The sequence below is a fragment of the Aythya fuligula genome, chromosome 1 (assembly GCF_009819795.1).
Source record: "Aythya fuligula isolate bAytFul2 chromosome 1, bAytFul2.pri, whole genome shotgun sequence".
Taxonomy (NCBI): Eukaryota; Metazoa; Chordata; class Aves; order Anseriformes; family Anatidae; genus Aythya; species Aythya fuligula.
This window is the reverse complement of record NC_045559.1, coordinates 189,223,765-189,244,658: the sequence shown is the minus strand read 5'-3', so window position 1 is coordinate 189,244,658 and position 20,894 is coordinate 189,223,765. Positions and strand designations below refer to the sequence as shown.

The following is a 20,894-nucleotide window of genomic DNA, read 5'->3' as shown; positions in this document are numbered from 1 at the left end:
ATGATGTCGGGCCTTCCAGATTGGTTTGGCAGCTGCATTGTTCTCCGAGGGGAAACCAGACGCACTTAAGTCCCACTCTTTTTCATGGGCTTTTGTTCATACCAAATTATTCTTTTGCCGCGCTAGTATTCATGATGGTATGTTAAAGGAGCGCATCCTAGCAACTAAGGGCTTGTTGCTTAGCAGCCTTGCTTCCAATAGGTTTTCCTTGTTTGAGTTTTTTGTTGTTGTTGTTGTTTTTTTGGGAGGGGGGTCAGTCCTATGAAGGCCACACCGTTGGGTTTTCTAACTGTATCCTTTTATTGGGATATCACTGTGATTTGTTACTAGCACTGTGCTATCGAGTGCATTACATTAGTTACTAAATCACTGGTTGGAAAGGTTCATCTCTTAATTTCTTGTTGTGTTTGATCTGTGGTATGGCTAGAAATCCTAAAACTTCAAGTTAAGGGAACGTAATGTTCCTTGATATTCTGTTTGGGAGAATGTTGTGGCCTTACTCCCTTCTAATAGCCAGATCAAAATAAAACTTCAAAGTAGAATATTTTTAGTGGTCCGTCTTAACCAGATTATGGCACTGGATACAGAAATGCTTCTGGTGATTTTTTTTATGTATTATAACTAAAAACTCTCAGGTAAACTTTTTTTATTCAGTTAATGAAATCTCCACCCCAGCAATGATATCTTAGCATTAAGTGCCTATGGGATGCTCTGTGATTAAATCAGGGGCCGGTTTCCTTGGTTGATTCCCTTTAGTCTTAAGGCCAGCCTGGATGAATTGCTCATGTGCACCCAGATCGTTATCCCTAGAAGAGGAACGTACACTGTATTTAAAAAACACTGGGTTATTCTTAAATGCTCTCCTGTAAGGGAATAGGAGAGTTAATGTACTTGCTGTCAGAGATGTTGGCTCTTTGTGGGATGTATCAGTAACTTGTATTAGTGTAGATCAAGGGATTCTGCTTAGCATGTTTTTTTCTCAATATAACTTCTTTAATGAAGTTTGTGTCTGTACTGTATTTGTCAAGTTCAAGTGAAATCCCTTGAGTCTACATCTTAGTCTTATATTCTGCCTTGTAAGATGAAGTGTGAACAAACTCTTTGTTTCGTAGTCTTCCCTTGGTGTTTTTTTATTATTATTTTATCGTAACCTTGCAGCAGAATTGCTTCATACTGACCGTTGTCATTTATGAGAAGTCTTTTACTTTTTTAGTTGAAGCAGTTAGTAAAAATTCCCATCTAAATTCTTCTAAAAGAACAAAATACGGGAAAGAGGTTGCAAGCTATCTTTAGAAGTATAGATTGTGGAAGTAATCTTTGTGATGAAATGGGCAGCTAACTTCTGTATAACTGTTATACGAAATACCTCCAGAAAAACTGGTGCAGCAAATGTACAAAGTCCAGAAAACTGCAACTTTTTTTTTTCCATTCTTCCTATGTGACTTCTTTCGATATATTTAGTTTGATCCAGCAAAAGGCTTGCACGAGTCAAGTCCAAGAGTTGAAATTAGCATTTAATTTTGTTGCCGTACTGGCTTGATGAATAGCCTGGTGTGATCAGTGCAAGGATTTCCATTGGCTTTATTGGCCATTAGATCAATCCATGCCTCTACATCCTATATATGTTAGTAATGCAGTACTCTGAGAGCAATTAGCCTTTCTTCACTTAATTATCACTTTATGAAAGAGTTCAGAAATAGCTTGAGTGTATTTAGTTTAACCGATAGTGTATTTTAGGGCCAATAAGTTTCTTATTTTTATGTTACTAATAACTTTTGTTTATGGTAGTGTCTTCTATTTGCCTAATAAGCCAGGTAATCTAGTATTATGCTAATTTCTATTCAACAGAGAATCTAAGCTACTTAGTTTAAAAAGTTTTTATAGTACTTGTACAGATGCATTTTTTTGTTGTTATTGCAGTTTTGTCTATAGTTAGAAGAAATACCTGGGTACCTTTAGCTCTTGATGAATTCCGAGTTACAGTAAAAAAAAGCTTGTTTGGTTTACTATTCTTTCATTAAACTATTTATTTTCATAAACTATATAAACTTTCCTATTCTTTCACATTTCTAGAAATGATTAAGTAAAAGCATTTCATACATTCGGAAAACAGTTGTTAGTCAGCTTACCTACATTTATTCCTTATTAATTTTTGTTGTTGTTTTTTCCCAAAAAAGTTTTCCATATTTAAAAAATAAGTCATATTTCGTTTCTGGGAGACAGTAAGTGCAGTTCCAAGGAAGCAGGAAGAAAATACAAAACAAGTAAGATGTGTAACCAGTTGCAACATTTTTGTTCTCTCTTCAGGAATACGGAACACTTTATATTCAGGAATACAAGAAAAACAGCAAAGTGGAGTCAAGTACATGCAGCAGCTTCATGGGCTTGAAGGATCACCTGGGGCATGACTTAGGCCATCTTTATGTGGGGAGCACTGGCACACAAATAAATGCAATTGTACCTTGGTCGATGGCGGAGAAGCCAACGATGGATAAGGTTAATTCTAGGAAAGAAGATGTAGTCAAGGAGGCATCTGAAGAGACTTCAGGAAGCTCCAGTTGTGACTCTGAAGAAAGCACAAATTCTGATAATGATTCAGAGAAACTGAATAATTCTGCATCAGAATCACATTTATTGCCTAAGACTCACCGACAGCTGTGCCGATCTCCTTGCTTAGAGCCTCATATTCTAAAAAGAAATGAAATCTTGCAAGACTTTAGGATAGAAGAGGCTCAGATAGTACCGAAGGAAGTCAAAAAGCCCCCTGATGTGGTGAAAGAATATCAAACCAAACTGGAGTTTGCACTTAAGTTGGGTTACTCTGAAGAGCAGGTTCAACTTGTACTAAATAAACTTGGTACTGATGCTTTAATAAACGATATTTTGGGAGAACTTGTCAAACTTGGGAATAAAACTGAGACTGATCAGTCTGTAACTAATGCTAACACTAGTGTAATGCGTGAAGCGTCTTCCATAGAGTCTCAGAGGTCAGAATCTCCGCTGCAGGAGGATGTGACGGAGGATGGTGACAACCTGAGGCCAATAGTTATTGATGGCAGCAATGTTGCAATGAGGTATGTGACCATGAAGCTTTTCCTTTTGTTTTTAAATGGAAACAGAATTACCTTGTCCAATTCAAGCACTGATGTTCTGTATAATTGCCTAAAACTGTGTGCAGGTTCTTTTGCAAGCTTCTTCCTCAACCACACACTGTGCTGATCTTGTAATCAGGCTAGAGGTCTGTAAGAGTTCAGTGGTTTGTACTTGCTGTTAAAATAACCGTAGGTTAACTATGTTAATCTCCCTGTGTACACAGCTATCAAATCTCTCCTTCCCACTGCCAGTCTAATAGTTAATTAACTTCTGATATAGTTAAAAAAAAATCCTTATTAGGCACCATTGCTACGAGTAATTGCTGTATCCAGTTACTTACAAGAGGTCAAAGCAAAGATTCTTTAAGATTATAAAACAGTAAGTGACTTAGAAGAGAGTGGTTTAAGGGATACTTTTCCTCAGTAGGTTCATGTGATAAGTGATCTATCTGTAAAATCTGAGTGTTGGTTATCAGATTTGGAGCTAGGCTATAATGTTGTTAAATTCTGAGATAACTGCATCATTAGACTTTCACTGACGTGCCTGTGGGAGATGCACCTACCTGCAGCATTCACCCATGCTGACCCCACTCATCTAGGTGCACAGCAAGAGACTTGTCTGGGGGGAGGCAGAAGGTTTTTGTTTCCTCAGTGATTAGAGAGAAGGAAATGGCAGAGATTCTCAGAGATGGTTTTTACAGCTATGTAAATGATTAAGTGACAAATTGATTAGTAACTAATTAGGTAATTCATAGGGATTATCTGATTACTGGCAGCACAGTTTAGAAGGACATTTTTAGTCTCCTAACGAACTGATGTGGTTATATTAACATAGCAATAAAAGTTGGTGCGAGACTCTTCTGGGATAAAGGCTGTAGGTCGCTAGTGGGGTTTCCCAGGGCTCCATTTTAGGGCCGGTTCTCTTTAATGTTTTCATAAATGACTTGGATGCAGGACTTGAAGGTGTTTTGAGTAAGCTTGCAGGTGCTACTAAATTGGGAGGAGCTGCTGACTCCATTGAAGGTAGAGAGGCCTTGCAGAGACATCTTGACAAATGCGAGAACTGGGCGATCACCGACAGTGTGAAGTTTAACAAGAGCAAGAGATGGATTCTGTGCATGGGATGGAGCAACCCTGCCTGTACGTACAGGCTTGGGGACAAAAGGGATTTGGGTGTTTTGGTCAACAGCAAATTGAATGAGCCAGCAGTGTGTCCTGGTAGCCAGGGGAGCATGAAGCTAGCCAGTCGACGGGAGGGATTGTCCCACTCTGCTCTGTGCTGGTGCCGCCTCACCCTCAAGTACTGCGAGCCGTTTTGGGGCACCGCAATACAAGAAGGACATAAAACTACTAGAGAGCATCCAAAGGAGGACTACAAAGATGGTGAAGGGTCCAGAGACATATGAGGAGTGGCTGAGGCCCCTTGGTTTGCTCAGCCCCGAGCAGAGCAGGCTGAGGGGAGGCCTCATGGCGGCCTGCAGCTCCCTCACAGGGAGCGGAGGGGCAGGCGCTGAGCTCTGCTCTCTGGGGACAGCGACAGGACCCGAGGGAACGGCATGGAGCTGGGACAGGGGAGGGTCAGGCTGGGGGTTAGGGAAAGGGTCTGCACCCAGAGGGTGGTCAGGCACTGGGACAGGCTCCCCAGGGCAGTGGTCACAGCACCGAGCCTGCTGGAGTTCAAGAGGCATTTGGTTCATGCTCACAGATGTCTGGTGTGATTTTTGAGTGCTCCTGCGTGGAACCAGGAGTTTGAGTCAATGGTCCTTGTGGGACCCTTCCAACTCAGGATATTCTGTGATTCTGTAGTGCTTCTTTCTAAATGGGGCATTACTAGTTTTTTCTATGTGATGAGTCATTCGTAGTCTTGTTCAATTTGACTTGTAAAGCAGTTATGTCCAGTTGAACAAACGCTATTCTGATGCTAAAATGGATTTGAACTGCCTTTTACAGAAATCCAAAACACTTGTGTGTTAGTTCAAACGTGATGCCTGAACTTAGGTGCAACTACTCCCATTAACTGCACCCGACAGATTCCAGTAGCTCCAGATCAGTCACTTTTTCCTGATGTTTATTCAACTATTACCTGAAGTAATAAGGCTATGACTTCCTATTCTCCTTGACTGCCTACATAAAATGGGCCAAATGTGAGTCCATCCTATGCATGCTATGGGGCCTTAAAATAGAAAAACTATTATATTAACTGATTTAGTCTATACCTAAGAACCCAATTAACAGCTCTTTACTTCTTTTTCACCAACTTTATATGATAGAATCATTGAGTTTGGAAGGGACTTCTTGAGGTTTTCCAGTCCGGTCCCCTGCACAGAGCAGTGTCAATTCTAGGCCATGTCCAGTTGGGTTTCAGATGTGTTTAAGGGTGGAGATTCCACGTGTTCTCTGGGCCAGTGTTTGAATGCCCTCGCTATAAGGAAGTTGTTTTTCTTTTCTTTTTTTTTATGTTTCGACAAAATTTCTTGTATTTTTGTTAGTGCTCATTGCCTATTGTACTGTCACTGGTCACCACTGAGAAGTCTGTTTCAGTTGTCTTTATTCTTTCCCTGTAAGGTATTTATACATATGGATAAGATCTCCCCGAGCCTTCTGTTCACCAGTCCCAGCTCTGTCAGCCTCTCCTGGTGTGACAGATGCTCCAGTCCCTTAATTATCTTTGTTGCCATTCACTGGGCTTGCTCCAGTATGCCCATATCTATTCTTATACGGGGGAGCCCAGCACTGAACCCAGCACACCAGATGTGTCTCGCAAGGACTAAGCAGAGAAGGATCACCTCCCTCAACCTGCTGGCAACACTTTTCCTAAATGCAGCCAAGGACTCTGATCGTCTTCCATGCTACAAAGGCACGCTGCTGGCTCGTGGCCAACTTGGTGCACACCAGAAGCCCCAGAGTCATTCTTCTCAGAGTTGCTTTTATACTTGGTGGCCCCCAGTCTGTACTGATGTCTGGGGTTATTCCTTCCCAGCTGTAGGATTGGCGTTTCTGTGTGTTGAACTTGCTGAGGTTCCTGTTGGCCCATTTCTCTACCAGTCCTCAGGAACATCCATGCTCACCAGGACCTTTCAGAGGTTACCAAGAGTGGCCTTGCAGTGTCATCGGCCAGCGCTGCTGAGTGCATCCTGTCAGGACCCAGTGGTTTGGGAATGTCCAGTTGAAGTGTTCCCTGAGCTGTGCCAAGGAGAAGCCTTCCTTGCTCCAGACTTTCCTTGGACCAAGATTCCTGAAGGCAAATCTTTCCAGTAAAGACCAAGGTAAAGAAAGCATTGAGTACCTTCAGCTTTTTCACATCTTTTGTCACAAGGTACTTGCCTCTTCTCCCCAGGGCCATATCCCATAGGATTCTTCTAAACAGGGTAGAGTCTGCTCTCCTGAAGTCCAGGGTTGTGATCCTGCTTTTTCCATTGCTAATTTCTTCAAAGGCCCTGAACACTACTCAGGTCACTGCAGCCAAGGCTGCCCCTGACCTTCACATCCCTGACCAGTTCTTGTTTGTAAGTATGAGATCCAGCAAGGTTCCCGTGTTGGTTCCTTAGTCTGCAATGTTAAGTTATCAATGCACTCTAGAAACTTCTGGGTTGCTCATGCCTTGTGCAGTTCTGGCCAGCCTGATGGCAAAGACATTTTTGTTCTGCTTTGTTCAGCCAGTTGGCAAAGATGTGCTTGTTCTGCTTGGGCAGGCAGATTCCATCTTCAGCTAGAGATCAGTCCTTGATTATGGAAGAAGGTCCCATGTTTGTGAAAATGTGTGCACCTGTTGCTGACACTAGCCATGCGGCCAGTTGTTTACCTGCAGAATGGGTCCTCTCCCTTTTGAGAAAACAGGTAATAGGTACTTACCATACTTGAAGGAGTTCAGCTTTTTCCCACTGCTTTGAATGTTGTTGGTTTGTATATAAGATACAGGAATTCTCCTGCAGCTCAGATGATCTTACTCAAATTTCTGTATCTCTGTATGTCCAGGGTACTGTTATGAGTACCTAACACCTGTGAACTGGCACAGTCTTTTTTCTTTCCTCTTTGCTTTTCCAAGCTGCTGCCAACTAGCCCACTTTGGAGCTGCAAGCAGGAAAAGCAAGACAATAGCTAGTCTAGGGGGTTTTCTCTTATGTTCTGACAGGAATGGGTAGGCTGAGCTATATTCTTATCCCTCTGTTGTCATAAGACATGGACATAATGATTTCCTATTATAATTACTCTAAATAAGGACTGCTTGCTTTCCTTTAAGGGATCAGTTTGGTGTAAAGGGGATGGAGGGAGGTGTTCTGGTGAAGGATGAGGTGAGCAGTGCCCGATAATACAAGTGGGGTGAGACAGCTGTCCTCTTCTGGAAGCATCAGAGACTGCATGCAGCCCTGTCTCCATTTCGTGTCTAGGGACGTGGTTGCACAACACATCCAGGGAGGGACACAGGGTGGCTTCCTGTCAGTGAGAGGTGAGCCTGAAAGTGATGCTCGCCTCCCTGCATCTCATCTGATGACAGCACAGCTGCAAGCTGAGTTGATTCAGCTTCCCTTCTGACTTCTTTTTCTCCTAAATTAGGGTTATTTTTTCCATTAGACCTGTAAATGAAGCCAGATGTCTTGGTGGTTGGGCGAACTACTAGGTCTGAAACAAAGGAGGAAGGACTTGCCTGATTATGTGGCTGGATGTTCGTATTTGTGTAGCTGGTTGCGTAAAGCCAAGTGATGGTGGGTAGATTTGTGAGTCCCTTGGGGATAAAGGGCAGCATAGATCCAGGTTTGGGCCAGAACAACTCACTCTGGCTGGTCTAGGTGCCGGTCTGGTCTGGTGGCTGCTCCAGACAAGCTGCTTTAGCAAGCTTGCTAACTCTCTCTTACTGCAGTGGGCTTCCAGTCATTCACTAATGCTTGGAAAATCTTCCTTACGCTTTGAGGTGGCATTGCTTGTCATTCGTGCCTTGAACCAAGAACAGTTGGTAAGATGCATCGTGTGTCTTTCATATTGTAATGCTCCAATACTGTCTAAAGAATTGGTTGAAGTGTAAAAACAAAGCAATCTTCCCCCCCCTTTCAAATCACAAACACACACTCTTTTCTTAGAAAAATCTTACAGATGAGACTGACTCGTGTGTGCATGTCCCTAAATTTAAAATCAGAGCTGAAGAGTAGGGTGGATAATCCCCTAGAGCAGGTGTAGAGCTCTTGCTGTACGTTTACTACAACTGAGAGTGAGGCTGGACTGTGGGGTAGAAACCTGGGATTCACTCGTACCGTACCTGTGCAGTGATGTTCGCTGGCACTGCAGAGAGCTGTGTAGATGTGACCATGCTGTAGAATAGTGCTCTAGTTTGTATGCATTGTAATGCACAACTGTAATTTAGAGTTTTAGTCCACAAGAGGACGAAAAGCATTTGTTCACTATATAGAAATTCACTCACCACCTTACTTAGCGCAAACTGCACAGCAGATACTATACAGATGACACATTTCAGTCCACAGTAGTTCTGTATCCTCATCTGAACCTTTAAGCTAACCTAAATTTGTCATTTACTTAACAGAGGTAGACAAAGGAAGGTAATCTTTGCCCATCTAACTACCGATCATCAGCTCTTCACCCCCGTGTCCGCCGTCTCTCCTGGATCCACTTTTTGTGCATCCCAGGCTGCCTTGTCTGGAGTGGAAGGGAGAAGGTCCTGTTTCTCCATGAGGTGGCAGGGACAAGGGTTTGAAGGGTTTTTGCCCCTTCCTTTTAAGGCTCTACCGCAGAGCTTCAGAGAGTTCCTTCTGAAGAGAGAAAATATGCTGCAGCATATTTGACACAGTCCTTTTCCTTTGCTTGTCCTTTTCAAGGATAAGGCTGGGACTCTGAAAATTGCCTAAAATTAGTTACTGCTGTGATGCTTTTCTTTGCTGGAATCAAAGTCAGCCTTTTGCCAGCAAGAGTACAGGGTAAGGAACAGTGTTGTTAGTTACAAAGACGATTGCAAAACCTTCACTGTGTAATTTATGTGCTTCTGTCCCATGTTTGTTACCTTTACAAGGCAGCTGTGGGTGCCTTCGCTTTCTTTACTGACAGGGAGAATGAGTTACAGGTTTTATGTAAATGTACATAAAACTTTGTGCTGAAAACATACAGACAAGAAAGTCTGATCCTTGTTGCTGTGCTTAGTGGTGAAAGCAACATGAAGACAAGAATGGTAAGCATGTAATTGGCTGTGTTAGAATTTTTATTCAACCACTTTCAGAATTACGTAGGAGAAGGAACTGGAGTTTTGATCATGTGTCATGTGGGTTTGCTGGTTAAAATCAGTGAATCTTATTCTGAGTAATTAGGTTTTTCTGAAACCTTTACCCTTAGGATTCTAAGATGATGTAGGCATTGAACTTCAGCTTTCCCTTTTGGAAAACCCCAGCCTGTATTGGTGATACATCTTTGCACAAGGACAGGGCCACCTGAGATATCCATTGCATACCTAACTTTTCTATGGGAGAGGAAGATGCTGACCTTTTTGTTTTTTAGTTAAATGTGCTCCCACTTACAAAAGGCAGAAATTGTACAGTTTTCTTACAGCTTTCTTGCCCAGCCTTGCCTCCAGCACTCCGCAGTATCAGAAATGCACATCCACACCTGGCAGGTATGACAGTCCCAGTGCTATTCAGGAGGGGCGTTCAGCAGGAGGATGTGCAGGACATGCTCAATGCTGGCTGAGGCACCTTTGGGTATCTCTGTTTAGGTATCTGAGTCCTCTCCACATGTGCTAATCGCATTGCAGGTCATTTGGCTGTAGTAAAAGGTTTGCTGATACCTGCTCTGTGTAGTTTTTCCACAGCTGCAAATCTTCGTGCAGTGTCAACCAAAGGAGGAGTGGTTTTGTCTCCTCTATGCCAGATGTAGCTTCCATCTAGCAATTAAATTGCTTATATATTATGATAATTAACCAACAATTCAGCTGCATTAGCCTCTTCTCAGACTCTCTGCTGCTGAGCTCAGTAGCCACAACAGCACCGGTTGAGACGTTCATCCCTCAGTGGCACCAGCAGCCTTTTCCCCATGATCTGACTTGCTTCTTAAATTATTTTGATGAAGCCGCTTTAAGCAATAGATAAAAATATTTTTCCAACAAGTAACAATCATGTGGATGGGAGCCTGTTGCTGGCAGCTCTGAGTGTAACTTCTCGTTGTCTCTTTTGAACTCTGACTGCTGAGTGCATGACTGGCTCGGTCACGCACCCGCATGCGTGTCTGGCTGGTGCCAACGCTTGCCGTGCCCCAGCACTGGAAATCCTGCAGCTGAAGTGGTGTTTTCATACAGGCTTTTGAGACAAGGCTATTTGCCCTCAAAGACTTCAAAGCTCTGGAGTCATTTGGCCTAATGGGAGAAAAAATTTGTAAACTGTTTGATCCACTTCACATCTGCAGCAAAATGCTGATAAGGAGCAGGATGGAAGGTTCAGGTTATTGAGAAATACTTTGGAACAAATTATTACTCTGGTCAGGAAATTGGTGGAGCTTCATAACAAAATTTAAAATAATAGAAATAATAATAAAAGGGAGGTGAGGAGGGATGAGGTTAGCAATAAAACCAGCCTGCCAGGCTAATGAGTCATTCATCCAGGGTGGAAATTCTTATCTCTCTTGTGGACTGCTTTCCCCCTATGACATGATGGAAGAAAATCCTCTAAATTTAAGAAAATCGCCTCTAAATGTGCTAGACTGATTTAGTTTTGTTGTTCTTGGTTTTTAATAAATATACTTTTACCTGTGAAGTATCTTGTTGTGTACAGAACTCACTGAGATAAAAGCCTGTGTATGAATTGCCCCAGATCTTATTACAGCTTTCAGCTCTAATGTCATTAGTATGTATTCTGCAGCTTTCAAAATCTGAGCCAAATTTTGGGTTGAATATTGGATTAGGGCATGGCAGAAGCCTTGCAACTGTTGTTAGTAGTCAGGGTTTTAGGAGTATGCTGTAACTCCTTTCAATGACTTAATCTCTTGAAAATCTAATCTAGGGGCTAGGAAGGTAACAGAGAAAATGAAAATGTTCTCATCAGATATTTTACCACTTTTCTACTACCTCTGTCAGCCTAGGAAATGCTTGTCTGATTTTGCTCAGGAAGTGTTCAGTGTAATACTACTAGCTTTTTTTTTTCTTTTAAAAAGAAAACCACATCTATCGACAGGCCAAACATAAAGGTAGTAACAAAAGGAAATCATTCATGCAGGGTATGAAAGAGTAATAGATACTTCGTAAGGAATATTCTTTACTTTCCTTTAACTTGCAGCAGTACTTTAAATACAGTCAGCAAAGAGAAACAAAGCAGAATACACTAATTTGCTACTGCGGTTATCCTGACTGCCCAGAGCTTCCAAATACTTGTAATATTTGGAAGAGGTTTGTTTGTTTGTTTGTTTGTTTTGTTTTTTGTTTGTTTTTTTAAAAAAGCTTCTTGACAAAGAAATACAAATAGTTCTCTTCTTCACAAATAATCAGAAGGAAGAAAGAGGAAGAAGCATGATTTCGGTCTTTTCATCATGATATATCATAAAGCTGATGAAGCTCAAAGATCACAAAAAGCAGAGCATCAAATCTGCATAACCACGAAACAGAAGAAAATAACAAATTTTAATCACATTTTTCAGAGTTTTTCACTAATAATTCATATTTTTGGGGGAGTTTATCAATTCAGATACTAGTTTAGGCATCCCTTTGAAGAGAAGCAAAAAAATGTGAAGACTTATGTGAGCTGTAAATCCACTTGCTCAGCAATGCTGAAAAGCTTGTATGTATTGTAATATATTTCCCATTTCTGTTATGTAGAGTTTACGTATATTTCAAATTTATGCTCTGGGTGAGAATATTTCAAAGGTCTGCGTTAGGCAAGAGAAAGCTGAGGAGCTGAACTGCCTGATCCTTGCTCTGCCTTGAACAGCGTGGCTTGAATTCCAACCCAGCCGAGAGCAGCAGGAAAGAATTTTCATTTCTTTCAGAGAGGCCAGGATTTTGTTCCAGAAGTGATTTATCTGATTTATGGGGAGAAACATACTGCTCATACTGTTACTAAAGCGTACTCTAACAAAACGCTGCTTCACCGTAAGGAGCGAAAAGTGGTTTTATCCATTTGAAACCATGGAGATTGTTTGGAGTAATATCAGCACGGTGATTTCACTGGAATTTAGTAGCTGGAAGAAACCCTTCCTGACTGTTTTAAAATGGATTGCAATATGTGCACGGCTGCACACGATGTGCTGATAGCAGGAGCAGTAACTTCTTGTATCAGGCTCCACAAGGGAGGCTGGCTGATGCGTGCAGGGAAGAAACCTCGCATCACTCCTCAGAAACAAAAGCATGCTGCTTGGCCTGCCCTCTGAACACACCCAGGAGTCCTGCATGTGTGTTATCGCAGGGAGGTGTAATTACATTTGCCATGGCTGGAAATACTCTTGGCCATTTCTTTTCTGTGCGTGTGTGTGCATTTTAAACGTGATGCATCTCTGCATGGTTTGGTTTCCCGTTCCTGGGAAGTTACAAAATACACACATACTGCTCTTTCAGCTAAACAAATGCAAGAATAATTGTATGATATAAAGTGATGCCTAGAAAAAAATCATTGTATGTAGTTTATTATTACTGTGTTATTACAATGGAATGGTGTATTACATTATATTACTCTACCAAACAAGGAAAGTACTATTGCAGAGGTCTCTACCCATAGCTAAACAGGCTGTTAAGGTAATAAATCTCTTGCGCCCTACAGTTTTCCTAGTATAGCCCTGTAGGCAAGGAGGTGGACTTGAGCAATCCTTAGAGAGTTCCTTGTGCCAGCTAAAACCTGCAAACGTTGGTTGTTGCAGTCTGCAGCCACTGCAGTATCTTGGTATGTGATTTACATTCCCCAGGTCCTGTTTCCAGCATCATTGGAGAGGAAATAATGCAATTACTTCCTTAAAACAGAGATGTGCTAGTCTTCTTTTTTTCTATTTTTTTCTTCTTCTTTTTTTTGGGCCTGTGACCTTCAACACAGCCTCTGCTGAGGATTGTGCTTTGTGAGAGGTGTTAGCCACGATTCACCACCTTTAGACACCTCTGAAGGTGTAGGCCACATCCTCTGCAGGCTTCTGGAATCTGAACACAGTTCCTAATTTTCTTCCTCACTATTCCTGTAGCACTTCATCCAGGGCACAGGTACTCGAGTTCACTCAAGCTATCAAGGAACATGTGGCAGTGCTGTGGTTTAGAAAGGTAGAAATACCTGATACTTTGGAATGGTTCTACCAAAAAAAAAAAAAATTTAATAACTTTTATTGTGTTTATCTTTACTTAGCAACTTGAAAGTAGGAACCTTTAAGTGTGTCATCATGTTGTCCCTGTCACAAACCGCTCCTCAGTGAATGAAATACCTCCTGCCTTTCTGGAAAAGCAGGTGATGCAGTGTATGCAACAACCTGTCAGGTGAAAGCTAGTGGCCTGCTGCTGTGCCCGTGTGTCTCTTCTGCTTCATGGACCTGTGGGGTTGGGAAAACCTTAGAAAAACTGCCGGCCTCCTTGTATGCGGAGACAGCCTGGACCAGCCCCAGAGGAGCCATCTGGCTTGTTCTTAAACGTGTCCCGTGAGGAGATCTCAAAACACCCCTAGGCAGATTGTCCCATTAATTGATTAGAAGGGGTTTTCTAGTGCATTGCTTGGCTGTTCCTTACACACATTATGGTGACTTTCCTGTCCCTACCCAGTGGGACCGGGATGGGCCGGCCCCAGCTGGCAGCCAAGCGCCCAGCCAGCTGCTTGCTCAGCACCACCCCACGGCAGGACAGGGGAGAAAACAGGAGGAACAGCAGCAAGAAAACCCAAAATAATGACAGGGAAATCACTAACTAAGTACTGTTGCAGTCAGAAAAGTCTCAGCTAGGGGAATTTATTTCAGTTTATAACCAGTTAACAATTATCACAGAATCGTCTAGGTTGGATGAGACCTCAAAGATCACCTAGTCCAACCTCTGTGGTAATTATCTAATTACTGATTCAGATATTGGAAAATAAAAAAAGACAAACATTAAGATATGAGGGAAAATGTCTATCTTTTCCACACTCCCTTCACGTCAACCACCTCTCCTCCCTGCTTCTTCATCCCCACGCTCACTGCAGGCTCCTCTCCTCCCCAGGAGGTTCAGTCCCTTCTGTGAGGCGGTGAGCAGTGCAGGGGATGGCACCAACAAATGGACACATCTCTTTCTGGGTGCTGCTCCTTCCTTTTCACATTTTTCTTCCTGCACTCTGGCACAGGCCCTTCACAGGCCGCAGTCCCCCTGGGGCTATTCCTGCTCCAGTGTGGCCCCATCCCTGGAGCCCTGCAGCCCCTCTGAGGGAGGTTCCTGCTCTCCCACAGAGCACCTCCTCCTCCTCCTCTGGCCTTGGGGGTCCCTCGTTACCTTCTCCTCCGACTGTGCCGTGCTTTTGCCCTTTCTTAAGTGTATTTTCACAGAGGTACCACCAGCTTCCCTGGCAGGCCTGTTGGCAGCACGCTGGTACCAGCTGTATCCAGCACAGGTTGCCTCTGAGCTCTCCTCACAGAGGCCACCCCTGCAGCCTCCCGGGGACCAGAAACTTTCCGTGGAGGCCCATGGTTGGTTGCTGTCTTACGTTTCAGTTGCATCCAACGTATTAAGACATTTTTTTTCCCAGATTAACTACATGAAGTTCTTCCAAGCTTTCCCCATAGGTTTCATTTTGCTTTCTTTTGGATCCTCTCCAGTTTCTCTCCATCTTTCGTATTATGCAGTGCCTGAAATTGGATGTGGAAGTCAGCTGAGGACTCATCTGCCTTCAGAAAATGAAATAATTGTATCCCTTGCCTTACCTCAGACAGTTATTGCACAATGGACGCACATTTTTGTTTTGCTTGTGTCTGATCATATTCTGCTGAACTTGTGTCTCTCCGTGTTTTTTTTAACACACAATTAATTTCACCTTCCTAAGTGCAGCACTAAGCAAATTCTTATTTTTTTCCTGTTGATTTTAGTCTCCAGTTTGCCTAATTTGTCTTGCAGAGCTCCTGCCACCCCCTGGGGTTAGGAGTCCCCCTTCTCTTCCTCTGCTCAGATGGGAGCTTGACGAGCTCCCTGCTGGCCCTTCAGGCCGCTGTGCACACAGGGACTCGGTGTTCATTGCCAGTATCTCCTCCAAAAGTTGCACTCTTTCATGGGGTATTTCAGCTTTCCCTTACCAAGTCTCTATGGGGGTTGTTATACACCAGATTTTTGGTTAGGCTGTGAGGATTTTTAACATCTGCGCTTATATTTTTCCTATTTGTCTAGTCTGTGCAGAGATGTTAAAAATATTCTGCAGATTCGTTGTCCCTCTGCCATACCATTTTGCAAGTGATAGCAGCGTTTGGGCAAGGCTCAGACTGACGCCCAGTTACTTTCAGAAACCCTGGAGCAGGTGGATAACATGATGCTGGATGGGGAGATTTCTGTCTCACTGTGTTCCTTGTGTGCTCACAGAAAAGCCAAGTCATATAACAAGGAATTTTAATGTGTATTTCAGCCACGGGAATAAAGAAGTATTTTCTTGTCGAGGGATCAAATTGGCAGTAGACTGGTTTTTGGAAAGAGGCCATAAGGATGTTACAGTGTTTGTGCCAGCATGGAGGAAAGAACAGTCAAGACCTGATGCTCTCATCACAGGTAAGCTCTGTTCTGCCTTTACTGGTTTGTTTGATTCTTTGTACAATGTGAATGCTACTGCACAGATGAACAGATCATAAAAAATGAAAGACTATAATAGAAGGTATTTTTGGTCTAGCAACTGCATTGCAATCTTCAGGAAGGAAAAAGGCAAAGCAATGTTATCACCAAGCCCTCCCTTTCTGCTCGCCTTATAAATTTTCCCTTAATATTGCTACTTATTTCTTCAAGAACATTACTGCCATTTTTTAAAGCTGTTCCGCCCATGTAGCGGTGGCAGCAAAGGTTTGAAGGCAGTGATTCACCAAGCGATGGCTCTTGTGGTGAGCAGTCTGCCAGCCCGGCCTGTCTGCCAGTCACCTGCGGTGAGTCACTGCCCTGCGCCGGGAGTGAGGAATGATCCCGGCAGAAAGGGAACAGTTCTCCTTTTGAACATTCCGGTTAACGAGTGAGAAAGCTTTTGAAAATGTCTGTTTTAAATGTGTTTATTAAAGAAAAAAAAAAAGCTGTAGAGGCATTTACTTCTTTATCCAGCTTCCTTGTTCTGTATGGAGTATGGAGAGTTGTCCCCCTTCTGCCCTAAAGTTGAAACAGAGGGGAAATAGGGCTTTTTTTTTTTTTTTTTTAATTCATTTTAATCATAGAACCATAAAGGCTGGAAAAGACCTCCAAGATCATCTGGTCCAATCATCCCCCCACCACCAATATCACCCACTAAACCATGTCCCCAGGCACCACGGCCAACCTCTCCTTGAACACCCCCAGGGACGGTGACTCCACCACCTCCCTGGGCAACCCGTCCCAGTGCCTGACTGCTCTTTCTGAGCAGAAATGTCTCCAAATTTCTTCTCAGAACCTCCCCTGGTGCAAAGGAAGAGAAGCTTATGAGAATAGTAGCTATGACTTCTAAAAGAATATGGAAGTATGCTTTGATTTGCACGTGCATTTCTGAAGAGATGGAAAGGTCTTTACAACTCTTTGTTTCATTTGCCCTATTGCTACAAGAACATGCAATGTTAGTGTAAGAAAGCATTTGGAAAGCTGTTGTCATCCCCTCAGCAGAGGCAGAGTGGAGCTTTTCTCTTGAAGGTAGTCAGGTAAATGTTTGCTATAGACTATTGCAAAGATAATAACAGAAAACCATACCCTGAGAAAGAAGACATACTCCCTGTCGTAAGAGCTGGTCTTGATCAAGTTGTTTTACTGTACCAGTGTTTGAGGTATGAGAAGAGCATTGGCTAAGTAATTAAGAGTTGACTATTTAGAATTGAAACATAACATCTGCTGGAGCTGTGGCTAGGGCTAGAAACCCATAAAGGAGTTTCAAGCAAGTAGGAAGTCACAGAGTTGACCAGTTGTCTACCACAAAAAAATAATTTCCTGCATGTCATCATGGACCCTGAAAATGGAAGGAAAACCAAAGCAGTTTATTGTGTCTTCTGTAAAACAAAAGTATCAGGACGCAGGGAGCCTGTTGGCCAACAGTCTTGCGAAATACATTGTGCTGACACTCCGTTTCTGGAGATAGGTATCTGAAGTACTTGGCCATCTGGAATTTTGAAAAAGTCTCAAATGACTTACTAATGGCTCTAGACTGTCCAAGAAGCTTCTTGGACTATGTAATGACTGCATTTTTCTTAGTACAACCTGTCATTCTTATACTTGACAGATTTTTTGTTCTTTCTTAATGGGGAGAAATCACTTTCCTTCAGACTCTCGCTCATCATCTACCAAATGGGGAGAAAAATGCCTACAAAAAGGCTGGACATCATTTCTGATCTTGTGTTTTTTTCTAGTAAGCAGATAAATGCTTGCATGAAATATATTGCTTATTTGTAATATCAGTGCTGTATTGGAGTCTTTTTTTTTTTCTGGGTGGAACATGTTCCCTGTCAAGTTTCTTGTGCTACAAAACAGCTGAGTTATTTGAGATTTAAACCATTATTAAAAGCCATGACTCATATTCACCATGCAGGTGTCTTCTGCAGTTGTAGGTGTCGCCTAGCTTTCTGCTTATTTTTCTTTTGTAGCTTGTCTGCTCTGAGGAGAGTGATAGCTGGCAGAAACAACAGAAGGCGGGGGTGCCCCAGCGCTCGGTGCTCTGGTGCTACACCCAGAGCCGTAGTCCAGGTCACCTCCTTGGCACTCTGAGCTCCCCAGGGTCTCCAGGTTCAACAGAGAGAAAGAGAGGATGCTTTTGGAGGGGTGACTGAAGGACTGCGTAGGACAGGAAGGAATTACATCAAATGTTAAACACTTATTCAGCAGAATGAAGAGAAACCTTTTTGGGTTTGCTAAGACTTCATACATAACACTGAAAACTCTACAGTGAAAGATAAGTTCTGAGCCAATACTGGCAGTAAAAATAAAAAATAAAAATTCTGCTTCCTTTTTTTATATGGTTACAAGATGACATCAGAAGGCTTTTTAGCAGATGTTACTAAAAATTGTGAAGAGCCTGAGTGTTTGTACAAAACGTAAGTTTTCTAGTCTTTGTGGGTAGCAGGAATACCCTGCTCATGATGGGGAGAGACTTTAACGAGGCAGATCTATTTATTTAAGCTATTGAAGTTGTTGCAAAAGATGTTTCTTGCTGGCGGGGTACCACAACAGGATGGAAGAGTTGTATCATTACCACAGAGCTCAGTTACGGAAAACCTTTGGCTGTAAGCTGGGTGTAATCTTCCTAATCACTGACATTGAGTAAGATTTAAGACTTTTTTCCCTCAAGCAGAAGAGTTTTTCACACGAGTTTTGGTAAGCAGTGTTTCTTTTAACCACAGCGAAGTGAACAAGGTCCCCTGTGTTGCTCTTAGAGAAATGCTGGGTAGTGGAAGGTTTTCATTTGCTTTGGTTTGGTTTTGAAAGTGTTGCTGGTTGGTTGCTGCCTGTAACTTCAAGTATCACACGTCAGACATCTTCTGCAGGGCTGTAGCCTTTTAAGACATAGTTACTCCTCAATGCTTGGGTTTTCTTCCTAAAATCTAATGTCTTCAGAGGTGAAACAAACATCTTTTTCTCTACTTTCTTTTTATTTGTTGACCTTTATTTTGTATTCCTTGTAGATCAAGAGATCTTGCGTAAATTAGAAAAAGAGAAGATTCTTGTGTTCACACCGTCCCGCCGAGTGCAAGGGAGAAGGGTGGTATGCTACGATGACCGATTCATAGTGAAGCTGGCCTTCGAGTCAGATGGCATCATTGTTTCTAATGACAACTACAGGGATCTAGCTAATGAGAAGCCCGAATGGAAGAAGTTCATCGATGAACGCTTGCTGATGTATTCATTTGTTAATGACAAGTAAGTCATTCCATCCTTGTAAGTAAAATAACTGAGGAAAGGACAGTTTGAAGACGTGTATGGATTTTTTATCTTCAACCCAAATCACGAAGTACATGCAGGAAAATAGAAGGAATAGTTTGTCATAGATTTGGTATTCTGAATAAAAAGTACTTGAACTTGTTTATTTTTGCCAGACTTTTTTATGGCAATATGTTTATATCTTTATATTGTAAAATTATTTGCTGCTTCTGGTGTATGCCAATGTATATGCTATATTGTATGTATGTTACAGTATTGTATTCCAGTTTTCTTGATGTACTGAGCCAGAATTTTGGGGTGCCTATGGTTAGACCCCTAAATCATAAAGTCATAGAACGACCCACATGGGAGTGGACCTCAGGAGGTCTCTAGTTGAACCATCTACCTTGATCCACCTCTTGTAAATTCTTGTAAATTCTTGTAAATGCGTAAGTGTCACTTGCAATGAATACTGGTGTCTTTTTGTAGTGGGAAGGTCTCAGTACTCTGCCAAGCAGACACTAGTATTTGAGTGCCTCAGTGATGATGAAAAAGACTCTGACACTCTTTTGACCTTGACAAAGTCAAAAGACTTCAATCCGCACAGTTTTGCAAATCTAGTTGTGGTGTTTTAGGAAATTGCTTCCCTTCCACTGGTTTAGGAATGGGTTGTGAGCAGCCCTGCCCTGCTGCAGAGCAGTCAGCTGGGCCAGGCTAGAGGTGCCTGAAGCCAACGAGGGGTGTCCACAGTCTGTTTGTATGACTGGTCTCTCAGGTAGTACCTGCAGCAGAAAGGTGGCCTTGCATCGCTGCAGGACAGGGACATCAAGAGCTGCAGCTGATTTCAAAGCAGCTCTGAAAGTACCCAGGCTTAAAGATGATAGCATGGCAGCTTACGGCGTGGGACACAGTCATGAGGTTCTTGGTCATTGCATGAGGAATATAAAAAGGCATTTGCTTCTGTAACACTTTTTTGTTGCTTTATAGATTTATGCCTCCTGATGATCCTCTTGGCCGCCATGGCCCAAGTCTGGACAATTTTCTTAGGAAGAAGCCTATTGTGCCAGAACATAAGAAGCAACCTTGTCCATATGGTAATTTGTTCTTCTATCCATGAGCTTTCTGTACTGCTGGGACTCAGGACTGAACTCCTGCTTTACTTTAATGCTGCCAAAAATAAAACTTTTAGACAGAAGTTCTTACATTATTGTCTTAGCCTGAGAATGTTTGAAAAGCTGAGCACTGGAGTTAGTGGAGACCAAAGTGATTTTTTTTTTCATGTGCTAGCTAAAGAACATTTCTGTGTACCAGTTGAACTAAAGGAGTAATTTCATTGATCATTGGTAGGAAGAGATCCAAAACATCACCTAAATTCTTCAGGCTCCAGAAAGCCATTTTGTAATGTGCTTTGTCTATAGCACATCTAAGTTTTCTGCCAGAAAATGGATCAAGCTGCCTGACTTTTAGCTACTCACCTTCCTTACAGGCACACCAGCATCTTGACTGAGCTGAACATTTGCTGCTCTTATGACTATGATTTTCATGTTAAGTTTCCCACTTGTGTATCTCCTTAGCACAATACAGCAAGTGTGTGCATACACACAGATGGCATCGTGTTCAGCTCAAAATGCTGCTGGTGGTGTTGGTCTGTGTTCCTAGAGCAGTTGCTTCAGCACATTACCACTGCCTCTTCTACTGACAATACAAGAAAGGAGATCCTAGATCTCACCGTGTCACACAAAACCATTTGCAAGATCTCTTTAGAAACATAGAAAGGTTTGGATTGGAAGGGACCTTAAAGATCATCAAATTCCAACCCCCTGCCATGGGCAGGGACACCT

At 42.5% G+C, this 20,894-nt stretch overlaps 1 protein-coding gene across 1 annotated transcript in view; it reads left to right on the top strand.

Moving 5' to 3' along the window:
- ZC3H12C (zinc finger CCCH-type containing 12C) overlaps positions 1–20,894 on the top strand; it is a 39,222-nt gene that overhangs the window by 15,425 nt on the left and 2,903 nt on the right. The window contains exons 2-5 of the mRNA XM_032208271.1: positions 2,308–3,074; positions 15,614–15,753; positions 18,819–19,053; positions 20,041–20,147. Of these exons, the coding sequence (XP_032064162.1) occupies positions 2,380–3,074; positions 15,614–15,753; positions 18,819–19,053; positions 20,041–20,147 (1,177 nt within the window). The 5' untranslated portion in view covers positions 2,308–2,379. The remainder of the gene's footprint in view (positions 1–2,307; positions 3,075–15,613; positions 15,754–18,818; positions 19,054–20,040; positions 20,148–20,894) is intronic.